This window comes from Marmota monax, unplaced genomic scaffold (genome assembly GCF_021218885.2).
Source record: "Marmota monax isolate L192 unplaced genomic scaffold, Marmota_monax_Labrador192_F-V1.1 WCK01_AAM20220418_F8-fsc00026, whole genome shotgun sequence".
Taxonomy (NCBI): domain Eukaryota; kingdom Metazoa; phylum Chordata; class Mammalia; order Rodentia; family Sciuridae; genus Marmota; species Marmota monax.
The window spans coordinates 13357061-13373873 of NW_026693108.1; the positions used below are offsets into that span (position 1 = coordinate 13357061).

At 41.9% G+C, this 16813-nt stretch overlaps 1 protein-coding gene across 9 annotated transcripts in view; it reads right to left on the reverse strand.

Annotated features, from left to right (window-relative positions):
• The window catches only part of Mbnl2 (muscleblind like splicing regulator 2), a 151405-nt gene that overhangs the window by 98937 nt on the left and 35655 nt on the right, over window positions 1–16813 (reverse strand). For all 9 annotated transcript variants that reach the window (XM_046454887.2, XM_058582777.1, XM_046454883.2 and 6 more), the window contains exon 2: window positions 3964–4715. In XM_046454887.2, coding sequence (XP_046310843.1) covers window positions 3964–4137 — 174 coding nt within the window. In that variant the 5' untranslated portion in view covers window positions 4138–4715. The remainder of the gene's footprint in view (window positions 1–3963; window positions 4716–16813) is intronic.

Consider the following 16813-nt stretch of genomic DNA (forward strand, 5'->3'; position numbering starts at 1 on the left):
GCTGGTCTCTGTGCGAGACAAAAAGCCACCGGAAAGATCCTCGGACAGAGACGCGACGTCATCCTGACTGAGGTGTTAAGAGAATCACACTGTCTTTCTCTGAGCTGAGTTTTATTAAGAAATGTTATGTCTACATTTCTAAACAGTGTCTAAATAATTTCCCCCAAATGCACCAAGTATTTTCAACCAAAATTAGCAATCTGATTTTTAAAATGGCTTCATTTTCTTAAGCTGAGTTTGAATTTGAATGTTTAAAGCAATACATTCAAAATGAAAGTGTTAAGTAATGAAACCTTTAATCTCAATAGGCATTGAAGTTAATTCATGTGTTTCTTTCCAGATGTTTCTGTTTGCAAAATAGTCCAGATTAATTCCTATTGGTTACAAGAAAATGAATCGGGAAAGAAAAAAATATCAAATATTTCAACTATGAGGGGAAATATTTTATGGACGGTAGAGGCATCTAAGATGGGTTTTCACTTGGTGGAGGCCTTGGCTACAAGAGAGTTTCTTGCTCATGAAACAATGTGCATTTTGTCAAGTTATGAGTAATGTACAAATACCACTGTAAGAACTCTTCTATGTTTCTAAATGTTCTTTTATAAAAACATTTTTAGATGCACAATTCCCTTACCAAAGACCTCAACAAAATTTTTCCAACAACCAAAATTTGTTTCAGCATGTACTCCTGGGAATTTTATTCATAGATACAAATAACCAATAACAACAAGGCAAAAGGCTCACAATTGAGTCATCCCCATATTTACAGGCCAACAGATTCTCTCCCAGTCACAAATACCAATTAATCCCTCATGGCATTCATAGAAAATATATTGTAACAAATAACAACAAAAATGGCACTTGCCTCACATCCCAGTTCTTCTAATGTTGTGAATTACTCATAGGACTGGGGGCTACCACCCATACAGTTGATTCTAAGTTTGAACATATGAAGAGGTGGACACACCTTCATTTAAAGCCAGTCATTGCAATCAGTGGCTGAACTGGGATACATTAACAAGGGAGGGACTCAACATGGCCATCCCTAACACGTTCAGCCCTGGGTTAAAACATGGGATGTGGTGGGCCAGGTAGTCCTTGAGGTAACCTTGTGAAGTGAGAATTCTATCAGTTTTACATAAGAGGAAACAGAAATTAAGGAGATAGAACAACTTATCTCAAATTATAGAGCTGCCTGTACCAGCCAGGATTCATCAAGGTCTGTTGGACCCATTCTGACCTAGTCTGGATCCCCTGAGCAACACTATCTGTTTTAATACACAGATTGAATATCCCTTACCCAAAATGCTCAGGACTAGGGGTGTTTCAGATTTGGAGTTGTCCAAGTATGGTATGTTTGCATATACACAATGAGGTACCTTAGAGATGGGACCCAAGCCTAAACACAAAATTCATTTATGCTTTTTAAACACCCATACACATGGCCTGAAGATAATGTTAGAGAATATTTAAATAAATATACATTTGAATTTCAAGTGCTACGCATAATGAGGTCACGTTTGGAAGTTTCCACATGGGGCATCATGTTGGTGATCAAAAAGTTTCAGATTTTGGATTGCAGATGGATGGATTAGGGATGTTCAACCTGTAATGAAGTTAAATAGCTTCACAGTTATCATCATCATTATTTTTCTTTTTGGCTACTAATTTTGGTTCTTCTAACTTGTTGGTCTGGTTGCCAGGGCTTCTGATCATATAAACAAACTTGCAGAGTGAATATGACAGTGATGCTAGCGACAACACACGCTTCAGCTATTTTTGCTGGTGCATATTCTCCTCTTTGTGAAACCACCCAAAGCCCAGCAGGTGTTTATAGACTCAGGTCCGACTTACTCCTCTTCCTGTAGGCTCTTTTTACTTTTTTTTTTTTCAATTTGACAACTTTAAAAATCTGTAATATCCCATTCAAATGAAGTAAGTTGAAATTCTATAGTTCTAAAAGTGACCAAGAACTTGAGGCAATGTACAACCAGGCCTCCTTCCACTCTTGAGCATGGGCCTACTGGACACTTGCCAAAATAAATTTTATGTGAATAGGGCTCAATATGCTCATGGTTTGATTCACACTTTTTATGCTGAACATGTCTGTTCACATTCCTTGCTCCAGGGATTGGACTCCTCCAACAAGTGTGCAGCTGGTGAATCCACAGAAATGTAAAGAATTATGCAGATCGAGACCTTTGTTGGAACGTTTTACCCAGTTGATATTCAAGAAATATGTGGTATTAATGGGTCAGGAATATTTTCCCAACATTCCCTACTAGATTTAAACAATAAAGAGCTTTAAGATACTAAAAAAATCATGATAGTTAATATTCAGTATCCAGACAGAGAAGGTTTCAATTAATACAATGAAAGAATTATGAATGACTTGGAAAATTCATTTCTCCTCCCTGACCTGTTTCCGTATCTTGAAACTTTTGTGATTCAGCTTAAATCTACATTGCTTTTGTGGTGAATGTTCCCATTGTTGACAATCATGGAGGCAAATCAAACTGCCTTTACTTCTTTGACTAAAGGCAAAATAAATACTAATGTACAGTGAGCTTACATTGACACAGTTTATATGAATTGTGATTACTCCATCTACTCGCTTTCATTTTAGTCTAGTCTAATAAGCTTTTATGTTAAAAAGAGAATAGTTTCAGCTCATGATGTAGATAATATGTCTAATTTGTCAAATTTTTACCTTTAAAAGATTTCTGTCAAGCTATCGATGTATTTTTCTGCTTTTAGTATAGACAAAGTTTCCCTTTAGAAGATACATAAATATATCTTGGAAGTCTTACATTTCTAAGAGTTAGAGTTACACATTTTGATTTATAAGTCTTTTAAGACATAATTTTTGACATGAGATGAAATCCTCCAAATGCATGCCCAGTCCCTTCAATAACCAAAGAGAAGCCAAGGTCACTGTTGTGTAAACTCACAGCACAGAGGTTCTCAAGTCATATATCAAGAGCATAAATAAATTTTTGTTAACTGATAGGTAAGCTTATTGAGGACTTGCAGAGATGGAAATATCAAGCTGTTTTTAAGCTGTTTATCATACTTGGTTCTATTTAGAACAACATCATTATGCCCTTAGGACAGGCTGAGATGATCTGGAATTCAAAGTACCCTAATTTTAAGGCTAAATAAACCTCGATGCTTTCTGGGCAAAATCATACCACTTCTTTCAACTAGATCTTTCAGTACATAACTCAGGTGCACCAACCTCCAAAATCATCTCTTGAAATGTGGGAAGCCAGCTGTCCTCTGTGGACTCCCAGAGGAGAGTCCTCTGCTCCTCCTGTGAGGCACGTGCCTTTCTTCTTACACAGCAGTTATTTGCTGATGTACTTCCCTACCAGACATGAGCTCATCATGGGTGTCACCTGCATACCATTCATTGCTTTTGTTATGTAACTCACAGACAGATGGCGGATTCCCAAGCATTAAGTGCGTATTTAATTTCTATTAGCCATAAACTGTTTTGAAAGAGAGTGAAAACCAGGTCGAGAAGCATTTTAGGAAGCCCTTGGTCAAGAAAGAGAACCCCAAGAATAGAAAATTCTTCCAGATGTAAGTCAGAGTAACTGGCACATGAAAGTGACACATTCAATTTCCTTACCTTTACATAACCTCCAGAAGATCAAACGTTAATAAAATATTTATCTTCAGTTGTCACAAGCCTGACTTTGATTTAAAACTCTTGGGTACATGAATGTCATGCCAGACCAGAAATACACCATCATGTATTTTTAATTTAAACATAGATGTGTAAAAAATTTATATGTGTCTGATATGAACAAATTTGAGTGAAATCTTCCCAAAGTCACCACAGTCAAGAAAACAGAATCCAAAAGTGATTGTTCACTTTCTGTAAAAGTGCAAGATAAAGCACTCTGTTTTGGAAGCCCAATGTGGCTTTGAAACAACAAGTGAAACACATTCTCTTACCTTGAGGGAGTCAAAGCAGGCAATTACTCTTCCATTTTCAACCTGGCAGCTTTTTGGGGGGTGAGCGAATTTGCATTCTTCATCGGAGCGGGAGCAGGTTCCTCTCTGGAACTGTCTGCACACCTCTAACGTCAGCCACTTTGTATCTCTGACAGGAGCAACGTTCAAAGCCATGGTGAGAGAGTACTGTGGGCTCCGTTAGTGTCTGTTAAGTGGTGAAATCAATCCAAGTCCCAATGATTCCAAAACTACTGTTGTGAAAACTCCCACATGTAAGTCTGAAGGTAAGTGATAAATTGCTTAATGAAGTCCGATCCAGGAAATGGTGACGAGAGGACTTATCAGCAGGAGTCACTCATCAATCAAAATGCCCCACCTGAACACTGTGGGCCGCAATAAAATCACTCTCAGTGTCATCTCTGGCTCTCGTCGTCCCAGTCTCTTGATGGTTTTGCAGATACAACAGCTTTTTAATAAAGTGACTTCAATATCATGGCACTCCTTGGGAAAATAGTTAGTTCTGACACTCACAGCTGTAGATGATGCTGGAAAAGAAGCCTCTTAGGTGTTCATAATTTAGCTGGACGCCCTTTCCTTCTTCCTTTGTAAACTCTGAAATTAAACAATTGGCAAAGTCAGACAACGGAGGTATCTTCATCCACTCATAACGTCAGCGTCAAGAAATGAAAAGCTCTCCCAGGCCGCAGTTTTCAGCAAAAGGAACTTCCCACAGGCACTTTTAAATCATGAACCTGCAAAACATAATAAAAAAAAACAAATCAACTCATACCCAAACTCAATGGCATTGACCCTTGAACAAACTATTTAGCTCTTTTCTAGAAATTGTAAAAGTGCAGGTTAGAGCTTGGAGGTTTGAGTAGAGTGAGGAAAGTTGTGCATTAAAAAAAGAAGAACACGCAACTGAAACTGTATTGCAGAATGATCTAGGCAGCAGTCCAAAAGTTAGGAATGACTCAAGCAGACGAGTGTGGCAGACACAATAATTAGGCCTTCTGAAACAATTCAATCTAATGTGCTTAATCGCCAAAACAGTGTATTAGAACTGTGGCTCTCAATTAATTTCACATTTAGGCCATGGGTTTTATTGTTGGGGATGCTATAAACAATTATTTGGGAAGTGCCTCTCCTACGTAATGAAGATATTGTCATTTTGGATGGAACACGGGCTCCTAATTCCTTATGCTCTTCCCGGTTTGTACAGAGATTCCAACTTCCAGATGGATGTAGGTAGGAGCCACCTGATATTTATTCTCTTGCTCTCTCCCTGCTTCCTCTCCTGCTAGTACCTGTTCAATATTCATCTTCACTCGTGTTGTAGGTACTCCTAGGATAAGGACTATTCTTAGAGTTTTCCTTTTCTGTATCCCAAGTCCCTTAGCTCCTGGATTCTATTAGAACCTCAAGAAATGTTTATCGACCAATTTAATGAAGACCGAATGCATGAATAAAAGTTCATTTTAGTTGAGTTCAGTTTCATTTTTAACCGAGTCACAATCTAAAAATGCTCTCTTGTATGGGATGCTGGAGTTAAACCATGTCTAGAACAGAAAATGCAATTAGTTTGGATTTCTAAAGTCAGCGCATTTTGCTTTTCTTACTTTTTTCAAGGATCATAAAAATTATTAAACATTAAAAATTTAAGATTACCAAGACAAGCATGAATAAGTAAAGTTGATCGACTTCAATAAGTGTATATGACATAAACTACCTTATATATTTGCTTGGTCTTGATATCGGAGCAAATACATAAGGCAGGTTATGTATACCACATTAATGCGTAGGTAATGAGAGCTGAGTGAAGATTGGAAGTTGATGATAGTCGTAATGACATTCCAGTCAACAGACCACACATACAGTGGTCCAATGATATTATAGTGGAGCTAAAAAATCCTGCTTAACAGTGTGGAGAATCCTTGGAAAACTGGGAATGGAACCACCATTTGACCCAGCTATCCCACTCCTCGGACAATACCCAAAGGACTTAAAAACAGCATACTACAGGGACACAGCCACATCAATGTTTATAGCAGCACAACTCACAATAGCTAAACTGTGGAGCCAACCTAGATGCCCTTCAGTTGATGGATGGATAAAGAAACTGTGGTATATATACACAATGGAATATTACTCAGCAATAAAAGAGGATAAAATCATGGCATTTGCAGGTAAATGGATGGAATCAGAGAATATAATGCTAAGTCAAGTTAGCCAATCCCAAAAAACCAAATGCCGAATGTTTTCTCTGATTTAAGGATGCTGATTCATAATGAGGTTGGGGGCGGGTGGAGCACGGGAGGATTAGATGAACTCTAGAAAGGGCAAAGGGGAGGGAGAGAAAGGGAAGGGGCAGGGGGTGGGAAAGACAGTGGAATGCGATGGTCATCATTACCCTAAGTACATGTATGAAGACACGAGGGATGTGACTCTACTTTGTGTACAACCAGAGATATGAAAAGCTGTGCTCTATATGTGTATTCTGAATTGTAATGCATTCTGCTGTCGCATATAACAAATTAAATTTAAAAAATCCTGCTTAAGACATTTCTCATGTGTTGGGGTGATGATGATGTGAACCTACTGCATACCAGCTGTAAAAGCATAGCACATATAATTATGTACAGTCATTAATACTTGATAATGATAATAAATGACGATGTTACTGTTTTATGGATTGAATATGCTATAATCATTATTTTAAAGTGTACTCCTTCAACTTATAAAAAATATTTATTGTAAAACAGCATGCTGTGTTATGCCACCAGAATCCTCCAACACCTTATACTTCACACATCTCTTGATTGTATCACAAGACCACATCCAGTGATGACCTGCCCCTTCTAGGTCATTAAGGACATTCTATGACGTTTGCACAACGATGAAGTCACCTAATGACACACTTATCAGAATGCATTCCATCATTAAGTGATGCATGACTGTGTCCAAGTTAGTTTAGAGAGTGATAACTCTTAAGTGGTTCTCAAGTGTTTCCTGAAAAAGGGTGGGTAGGGGGATCCCAGATCAATTAGGTTCAGTTAACTCGGGGGAAACCAAGCCAAACAGGCTTTTAATAAAAAAATTACTTATTCTTTTTAGTTATACAAGACAGTAGAATGTATTTTGGCAAATTATACATACATAGAGTATAACTTATTTTATTTAGGATCCCACTGTTGTGGTTGTACATGATGCGGAGTTACCCTGGTCGTGTATTCCAATACAAGGCTAGGAAAGTTATGTCCGATTAATTCCACTGTCAAACAGGCCTTTCCCTGGCTTTCGAGCACTTCTGTGTCTCATCAGCCACCTACAGGGCAGGAACCCCTATGGTATCTCTCCAGCTTATCTGATCATGGCCTGTTTATTTAGCAAGACTTCTCCTGCTGCTGGTGGGGAAGGCTACTTCATCCCCAGTTGTTTTACTTGTTTGTAAAAGTTATAGACGTCAGTGCGCTTAAGGAAGCTGTCAGCGTTGAGAGCTGTGACGCACATCTAACTTCAATTATAAAATATCTGAGGGAGCCAGGCGGGCTCCGGCTTGTCTGCTGGGTGGTGTGTGTTCACTGCAGCAACACCAAGGAGCTTAAGTCTGGGATCTTAAGAAGGTGAGTTTAATAGTCAAATTCACTCCGGCTCAGGTTTCATAGACTAGCCTGGACCTGCCTCCTCACTGCCTCACCGGCCTCCAACCCCCATGGAGAACAAAGAGGAAAGCAGTGAGCACCAAGGAAGCGCTGTGCCTGTGTCGGGGAGATGGGCCAGGAACCACATGGGGGCTTCATCCATATTTGCAAAATGCCACATAGACCCTCGGAGTCCTAGGTAGGTCATAGTACAAGCTCATCCTCAAAGACACACGTCAGGTCTACGAAGGAAGTAGGCAAACATATGCCCGGGCGGCTTGAATGGCTGCTCAGAGATTCCTAAAAACCATCCAGTCCACTAGTTTATACTCCTCCCCCACCCCACCACACACCCAGAGAAACAGATTTTCATTTCTAGTGACAATAAAAATCCAACCATAAATTAGAGAGCCAGGCTCTATCAAGACAAATGTGCCTTTAAAAAATACTGCTTATTTAATCGACACAATACTATGTTTTTATCAAGTGTAACACAATGTTTTGAAATGTGTGTACATTGTAGATTTTCAGGCCAATGAACATATGCATTCTCTCACATTCTTGTATTTTTTTGTGGTAAGAAAACTTAAAATCTACTCTCTTAGCAATTTTCAAGGATACAATGCCTCGTTATGAACCACAGTCACCATAATACACAATAGATTCCTTGAGCTGATTCCTCCTGTCTGATATTTATGTCTTTGGACCAGCACCTGACCCCCAGGCTCGGGTAACTAACATTCTGCTCTCTGCTTCTGCAAGTTCAATATTTTTAGATTCCATGTATAAAACTTTAATATAAGCTTGCATTTAAGAATAGGGGCAACCAAGCTTTCTGATGGCCCAGTCACTTGTAAGTCAAAGTCATCCTGGGAGGAAAAGGGTGTGCATAACTGTCACACGCAAACCCATAGCTATGGTGTCCTGTCGAGCATCCACTCTTTCTCCCAGCTCATTCTCTGTTCCTGGCCTAAGGTCTGAAGCCGGTTATCAGGGGCACTGCCTCCCCCAGTGAGGTCACAAGTGAGGACAGGCAGGGAGCTATGGGGACCAGGAAGAGAGAGCAGACTTGAATTAGATGAGGGTGAGGCCTCTGAAGGAGATGAGCAAGGATAACAGATAAGAATGGGGAAGACCAAAGCCGCACATATTGTCAAGAGCGTGAGCCTAAGGAAACCCTGGCTTTGCCAGTCTGCAAGTTCCTGGGAAGAAGGGCAATGGCTCAGATGACACCGCCACCTGCTACCTGTAGCTATTCCATTAGAGGGACTAAGTAAATACAATGTAAATCTTTATTCTTCACTAATTTAAACCTGAACCTCAGTTCAGTTATCAGAAACTTTCACATATGATTGGGCCACTTTGAGTATGTAGTCTACGTTTCTATTGTAATCAATACAAAATCTAAACATGTCAAGCATTTCTAATGAAAATTTCGCATCCAAATTAACATAAGCCTTAGGTGTGAAATATACACCAAATCTGAAGAATGCAATGAAATCTTATTAATATCTTATGTATTGCATGGTAAATGGATGATATTTTAACTTTTAGGTGAAACCTTATTGCAATTAATCTCACTTGCTCCTTTTTACCACTAGTAAATTCAGAATTATATATGTTCACATTTATACTTCGGTTGACGGTGATATCTTAGCCTATCAACCAATAGAGAACTTTCTGGAAAGGTAGAAAGTCCTTAAGTCCTCATTTTGCCAAGGTTCCTTGTCATTTATCCTTGGTAAGTCAACGTCTCTGAGATCTGCCTTCTTCACCTGTAAAATGTTGATAATATTCCCCGCCTACATTGGCATGGTTGCTACCATGAAGGACCAATAGGGGAACTATCTGAGTACTCTGTAAAAACTTGTCCCAATGCAAGGTGATACAAAGAATTGCTCTATAAATATCTATTGACAGAATCTACTTTCGGGCTTCCTTCTCTCTACAGCAGTTCTGTTGGGAGGACCAGGACTCTGACTAGGGTGTACTTGTCCTCAGGAGTAAGGCAATGACTTGGAGGTCAAAGGTTTGACTGTATAGAGCCAAGGCCCCTTATCTGCCACAAACCTCTTGTCTATTCTGTGGCCCAGGGGAAGCCACAGAGAGGTTCCTAGGGCTGCAGAATAGACATTAATTCTATATTTACCAATTCGTTCTGTTTAACTCTCACTGGGTTGCTTGTGCTTCCATTTTTCTAATGTCTTTTTTATTTTTAAGAAGCTTCATTGTGTATATTTGACGTTGGTAGCTTATTTAAGGAATGCACATAGTTGGTAAGTGGTTACTATAGTGGATCATGTTATATGACAACACTTATCATCTCATGTGATTCACATAGTCCTACTGGCTTGATTCCTCCTGATGTAGTCAGATCTCTAAATGAGTTCATCCTTCAGATCTGCTACTTGGTTTCCATTGACCTTCCTCTCCTCTCTTCCTATTGACTTCTTCAGTTTTATTTCCAACATCCCAGACCACCCTGCCCTACCTAGCCCCTTCCCATGCAGAACCTGGGAGAGATTTGGAAGTGGCTGCCCTCATTATTTCTCTGGTATTAGTTTCTCCTTTAGCCCACCCTTCCTGCCCCCTCTGCTAGTGTTCAGAAACGTGCTGCATCCCTAAGCCCTGGCATGGGACAGGAGAGGAGCTGGCCCTTGAAGGTTGTGCTGAGTCATACCTGGCAAGCTGTCCCCCCCTGCATCCTGACTCAGCACTCCCTCCTCTGCCTGCCTTCAGCCACTTTTGATTCCTTCTCTTATATCCCATCTCTTAACACCACCTGGTAATTATTTTTAAACAGATATCATTATTCCTTAATTCACAAGGACTGTAAATATTAATTTATCCAACTGCTTTCCCCACCCCCAATGTAAACTCCTAGAGAGTTTGCTCTGTGTGTGAAACGGTTGTTATTTTTGAGTCTCCAGAGCTCAGCTCTGTGCCTGGTCTGTAGAATGCACTCCACACGTTTGTTGAGTGAACTCCTGGTCCTCTTCTAAAGAACATTCTCATTTTAATACAAACTAAATTCTAAGCTAAAGGAATAATGCTCTGAGTAGGGAATTTCAGTATTAGCTGTAGGAACCTTTTAGCATTTGCCCTTGGCTTATCCTGCTGCCTAGCAGGTTGAGGGTGAGAAGCTGCCCCAATGTGAGTGATGATGTGAGTGAGCCTCAAAAGCCAGAATGCTCAGCACATTGACTGTCAGTGCCCAGTGCTCCAGCTGGGGGTGGGTCATCCCCTGGGAGCTTGGCAGAAATGCAGATCCTTAGACTTCACCCCAGAATTTCTGCATCAGAAACTCTAGGACAGAGCCCCAGCAATCTTGTTTTTAACAGGGCTCCGGGATGACTGATGCATAAATTCAAGAATCACCATAATCAGCACCCCTTGCTACCTTGCTCTATGCCGGGCAACCTGGGCGTTGCTGGAAAAGCAAAGATGGCCTCTCTGGGGTTGCCTGTAGGGTCTTCAGACACTGATGCCCACCTAAGTAATCGCAAGAAGGCTGCCAGAGGCTTCCCCCTGTGGCTGTGTCTGATCAGTAAAACAAAATAAAACCCAATGAACTGAAAGCACCTGAGGTTTGTCCCAGCTAAGACTTTTCCATAAGAATTAGAAAACAGATGATATGATGTTTCCTATCAAGTACAAAACAGGCGGACTGGCTCTAGCTCAGCGGTTCCTTCGACAGAAAACTTACAATCAAGTACAAAACAGATCATAGTCCTAAAGACTCCACTCAGAATGCAGCAAGCCTTTGGTAGGGGTGGGTGGGGCTTGGCTTTGTGAACCCCTGCCTGACAGAGGATCACTTTAAAGGAACTGATGGCCTTTGGTGACCAGCAGCTTGGTCCTCAGTCAGAGGGCTGCTTTGTAGACTGCCCATCTTCTCAGACAGAGCACACTATAAAAAATACCCAGGCTCACTGCCTTACTGTCTTTAAAGGAAAGACAGGATTGAAGTTGAAGGATAAAGAAATGAGGGGACATAGAGAAGAGCAAAATTATGGCATCTGCAGGAAAATGGAGGGCACTAGCATCCTGTTCAGTGAAAGAAGCCAGATTCAGAAAGCCAAGGGTTGTACGTTCTCTCTCTCATGTGTGGAAGCTAGAGAGAAAAAAGGAAAAATGTGATCTCATGGAAATAGAAGAGACACCAGAAAGGTAGGAAAAGGAGGTTGGCAAAGGGGGAGCAGAGACAAAAGTGAGGGACTGGGGGATGAAAGGGATCAAATTATGTTATGTGCATGTACAAATATGTCACCATGAGTCTCACTAACGCATATAATATTAAGGCACCAATAATGATTAAGCAAACAGAAAAAGACATGAGGTTCTGTGGCAATTCCAGAAATGACAAAGGCCTGGCTACTCAACTCTGCAAAGTAATCCTGATGATTTTTAAGGTCTTTACTTACATGACACTTCATTTTTTTTAAAATATATTTAAAACTCTTGTAGGTGTTAAATTTTCAGAAAGCTGTGGCTTTTGACTGTGTGAAAGATTTGCCCGCTCACATTCTTTGACAGTAGCTCAATTATGCAGCCAAGCAAGTTTGGAAGCTTTGGCTCTTCATTCTACCAGGAGAGGAGATGGCCCTCCATTCCACATCCTCAAACAAGTCCCGGCTGTGGAGCTCAGGGGTCCCATTGCACCAATACTTTGAGATTGCTTGTACATTTTTGAAGGGAAAAACATCAATCGTGTTCCACCTTGAGACTGAGACTGATCAAAATCCAAAAACCGCCTTAAGAGAACTATTTCTGCAGCGCACACACAGCTCGCCTCTCTGGGCTTACTCTTGGTCAGCTCTGGTATCTTCGCTGCCTGCCAGACATGAGCCTCCCAGAGAGCCGATTAAAGGATCTTCGCAAAGCAAACCAATTCCTGAGTCAGAAAGTCAAGGACTCATTCTCCATTAAGTAATTCATAGGAGGTCTTTAATTTTATTTTGCATAAATTTAATTACAAGAAAGAACCTTTATCTCCTTGACCTCCCTACTTCTCATTTTTAGACTCTTTGGGTTTCCTATATTGATATTTAAATTCTTAAATATGAAAAATAATTCATCAACATATTTTTTAAAAAATAAATGTGCCTTCCCGGGAGGGACCTGATGTTTGAGCATCCTCACCTCTATTTCTAGAGCCCAATTTAAAATAACTCTCAATGTGCTCTCTCCTCCGATCAATGGCGTGGCCACATCCTGAGCCTATGGGAGGCAGACGCCTGGATGGAGAGGGCCCTGGCGGAGCCGCCTGCTGAAGCACTGGTGCTGAGAGCCACTTGACCTCCAGGAGTGGGGTGTAACACTGCCCTGTAATCACTAATCACAGTTGTGGAGAAGAGGTTCCTAACTGGAGCCTTCCCACAGGACCGAGAAAAATACAGTGTAGAGATTGCCCTGCAAAAGTAGTAAAGAACCTGATCAGCCTATCAATAAGAAAGAGTGAGGAGGACAACAGAAATGATATCTTCAAGAGGATTGTTCTTTCTAGACCCTTCTGTATTGGTTTCTTTTTGATTTATTGAAAAGTGACATCAAATGGTGCTTTGCAAATTCTACTGGGCTTAGGGATAAGAACCAACTTTTCAACTCTGTATTCCAGTCCCTCCTTCACCTCTGAATAGCTGTGTGAGGGTTCCTAGCCTCTCTGAGCTGCAGTTTTCTTGCTTGTTATCAAGGGGATAGTCATGTCTAAGCCATAGCTATACACAATGCAACCGGAACATATTTAGCAGTAGATTACAAATGTTTTTTCTGTGGCATCTACCCGGAATAAACATTAGTTCTTCAAAGACATCCACCTCAAGTTTCATTTTTATTTCTCAAAATCTGAACAGTCTTAGTATGACTGAATTTTTCAGGAACACAACCAGTGTGTATGCTGAGGCAAGACCAGACTTTAACTTGTTAGGAACTTTATCTTAATTGTTGGACATTTGAAAAGCCGTGTCACTGGTCACCCCTGTCCATCTGGGCACACACTCACAGACACACGCATGACGGGTGGAAAAATTTTTGATGGCTAACAGATATAATTCTCTTCAAAGTCAATGAAGGTAGTGAAAGGAAGTAGAAAAGTTCTGTCTACCAAGTCTCAAAGTCCTTTCTAGAATGCAAGTTAGAGAAACTTTAATAAATGCTCTTGTACAACCAACTCAAAATGCTCATTGCAAGAGAGGAAAGAACTACACCAGTCAATGGTGTCCCCATGTCACAGGCACTTGATTCTTCTGAACATATCTTCAAATACATTTCCATGGGGAAATAAAACACAGACACCCAAGGTCATACAATGGGAGAGAAAGGTCAATATTCCACAACAAAGGAAAACTTCCCAACTAGACATATCTTCCCTATATCCTTTATCTTACAGTACAAGTGAAAAAAATTTAGAAAACCCAGGGCTCATTTTAATATGTGAAAAATTCCAATCTATTTTCATAACTGATTCCAGGAATGCGCAGAGATAGAAATCCCATCTTTAATTAGAAAAGAGAAATTTTCTAAATATACACTTGAAACTACAGCCAGATAGAATATATTCAGCACATATTTGTATTCAAATTATGTTTTTTCACCATGTTTGTGTTTTCTATCCGAATACTTATAAATCAGTTAGGAGACACTGTTATTAGAATAAAAGCAATTGGATTAGGCAACATTTAAGAGTGACACAGCACTTACCATTTCCTGGATGACAGTACATGACTGTGCTGCAGGCTGAAATCTAGCCGTGTGCTCCCAGAGAAATCTTTGTTAAAACTCTCATTTCCTTCACTGGCCACAGAACTGCTTCTCAGCTGAACCCTTAACACACACTCTCCCCTGCCCCACCCCCACCAGCCTAGTGGTTATTTCATCTGCCTGTATGCCTACAAATATTAATACTCCCTTTTTTGACAAAAATTTTATAGCAGAACTTTAATTATCACCAAATAAGAGCAATGAACAGTACAGCCAATGGACGTACATTGAAAAAAAAAAATCAATGTATAGACAGCGGTAAATAATTAAGATATCAAAGGAAAACCATTTTCTAAGATAAATAATATATAGTTGAAGTTTTCAATGCTTACCCAAATATATCAGAAAACAGTATGAAGCAGTCAGAAGCTGGTGCCTATAAGGAAGTGGCACTTTTGACAGGCACACATACAGTCACACAGGTGTGGCTAGCATCGTGGCTTTTCAAAATGCCCAACAATTCCTCATGACGTTCCTAACTAGTTCAATAGTCTTGCTTCAGTTTACACGTTGCTGCACTCTTAAAAATTCAACTTTATTAAGACTATTCAGAAATTATAAAAATTGGTGTAAATATGCAAAGCATATATGCAAAAATATGCAAATGTGGCCTGATCCCCATTGAGAATAGTGATGTCGGGTTTCAGGCTGCCTTAGCAGACTCTCGTGTAAAACATCAGTATAACGGGTCCTGAAGACACTGAGTGGCATTGGAAGGGTATGGATGAGACCCCCCACTGGAGGAAGTTCCCCCTGAGAGCATCACCAGAGAGAGAGTGAGAGAGCGAGCGAGAGAGAGAGAGAGAGAGAGCGAGCACACAAGACAGCGAGAATGTCTGTATGTATACATATAAATCTAGGAGGGCAAAGAGGAAGACCTGGACAGGGTCAAGTTCCTTTAGTCCTTTAGAGGTGACAGAAAGAAGAACGAACCAAACCACAGGAAAAGAACAAGGAAACCTAGAAGAGCGTCTGGATGGTGCAACACCACGGAGGAAGGGCCAGTTTCAAGAGGAGGGAGTAGCCAAGAAAGCCCCTTGCTGTGAGGACATGCCCCTTAGTGGCCATGAGCTGAGTGAGGAGGAAGTCCTCATCCAGCGGGGGAAGTGATCTTCGGTGGTGGTTTCCATGGTGCGCTGCGGGGGGGTGAGTCTGGGGTGCTTCTGTCTGGCCGTGAGGGCAGGCAGGCTCTGACCGCCCCTCCCCTCCAGGACCTCAACTTGCTCAAGGAGGCGCAGGGGTGCCTCATTCCTCGCCCTTCCCAGGACCCTTTCTTCTTGAATGGAGGGAGGAAGGACGAGATCCCCAGCTCCAGCGGAGGCCAGAAGATAACCTGCTCGTTGCCGACTCTGGGGATGGAAAGAAGGCGTGAAGGGGGCCACAGCCTGCCCTGAAGTGACACGGCAGGATATGAAGCCTGGGCAGCTCCTGTCTGAAGCCCCTGCCACCTGGATCAAGGACACTTTCTACCTGCCCAGGCACGCAGACAGGGCTGCAGCCCTGCAGAGAGTGTCTGCAACGTAGGACCTCAGGAACAGGACCCCAGAGGGAAATAAAGGCCCAGAACAGCAAGTGGCCCGGAAGACTCAGCTTGCACAGAAGCTCAGGAATTTGTTCTGAAATGGATGGTTACGGCTCTGTGGCTTTCTTCAGCTACACTTGGCTAGCCGAGAGCCCATTTCAAAGGTCAAGGCCTTGGACAGGGCCAATTAAAAAAAACAACAAAGGCCAGAGGTCTGGGGAGGGCCCATGGGAGGGACTGCAGCTGAGGAGGTGGTGGAGGACGGTTCTGAATCTGCTGCCCTGTGACTCCCCGGCTCTCTTACCATGTGTGCGCATGGACAGCACTGCACAAAGTCAGAAGTGGGTCCCCACCAAGAGGACCCGGGCTGTTCACAGTCGGAACTCTCTGCACAGGGCTGAAGAGCCAGGGCTTCCCTTCTGTGGAGATGGGGGGCTGCACAGAAGGTACAGGAGGAAGTCCACACAGGTATCAGGAGAGGAAAAAGCAGGAGCCGGCCAGCGCTGGGAGAGACGGAAGGAAGCGCCAACTGACGATCACCCTGGAGTCAGCATCTCTAATGGTGAGATAAGACTCGGGGAGAGCTTAGAACAAACATCTGCTGAGAGCTCTTTGAGATAATGTTCTTAAGGTGAAAGGTAATAAAGATGAGAGCCAGCATGGTGGCCTGGGGCCCGGTGGCCTGTGTTGACTGGGGAAGGAGGAGGTTAGCACACTGGTCGGGAGGAGGGCTGGGAAGCAGGGCTGCGGGTGGCTGGGGGTGGCTGGAATGCAGGCCGTTTGCCTCAAACCCACCTTAACCCCTCCTTCGTCCAGTTTTATGCTATGAAACCCACCCTCCTGCAGTGCTGTAGCTTCAGTGAGCGGCGACTCCAAACCTGCCCCCTTCCTTTGTTCTGATGCCCTCCCTACATCCAGGGCCCTACCT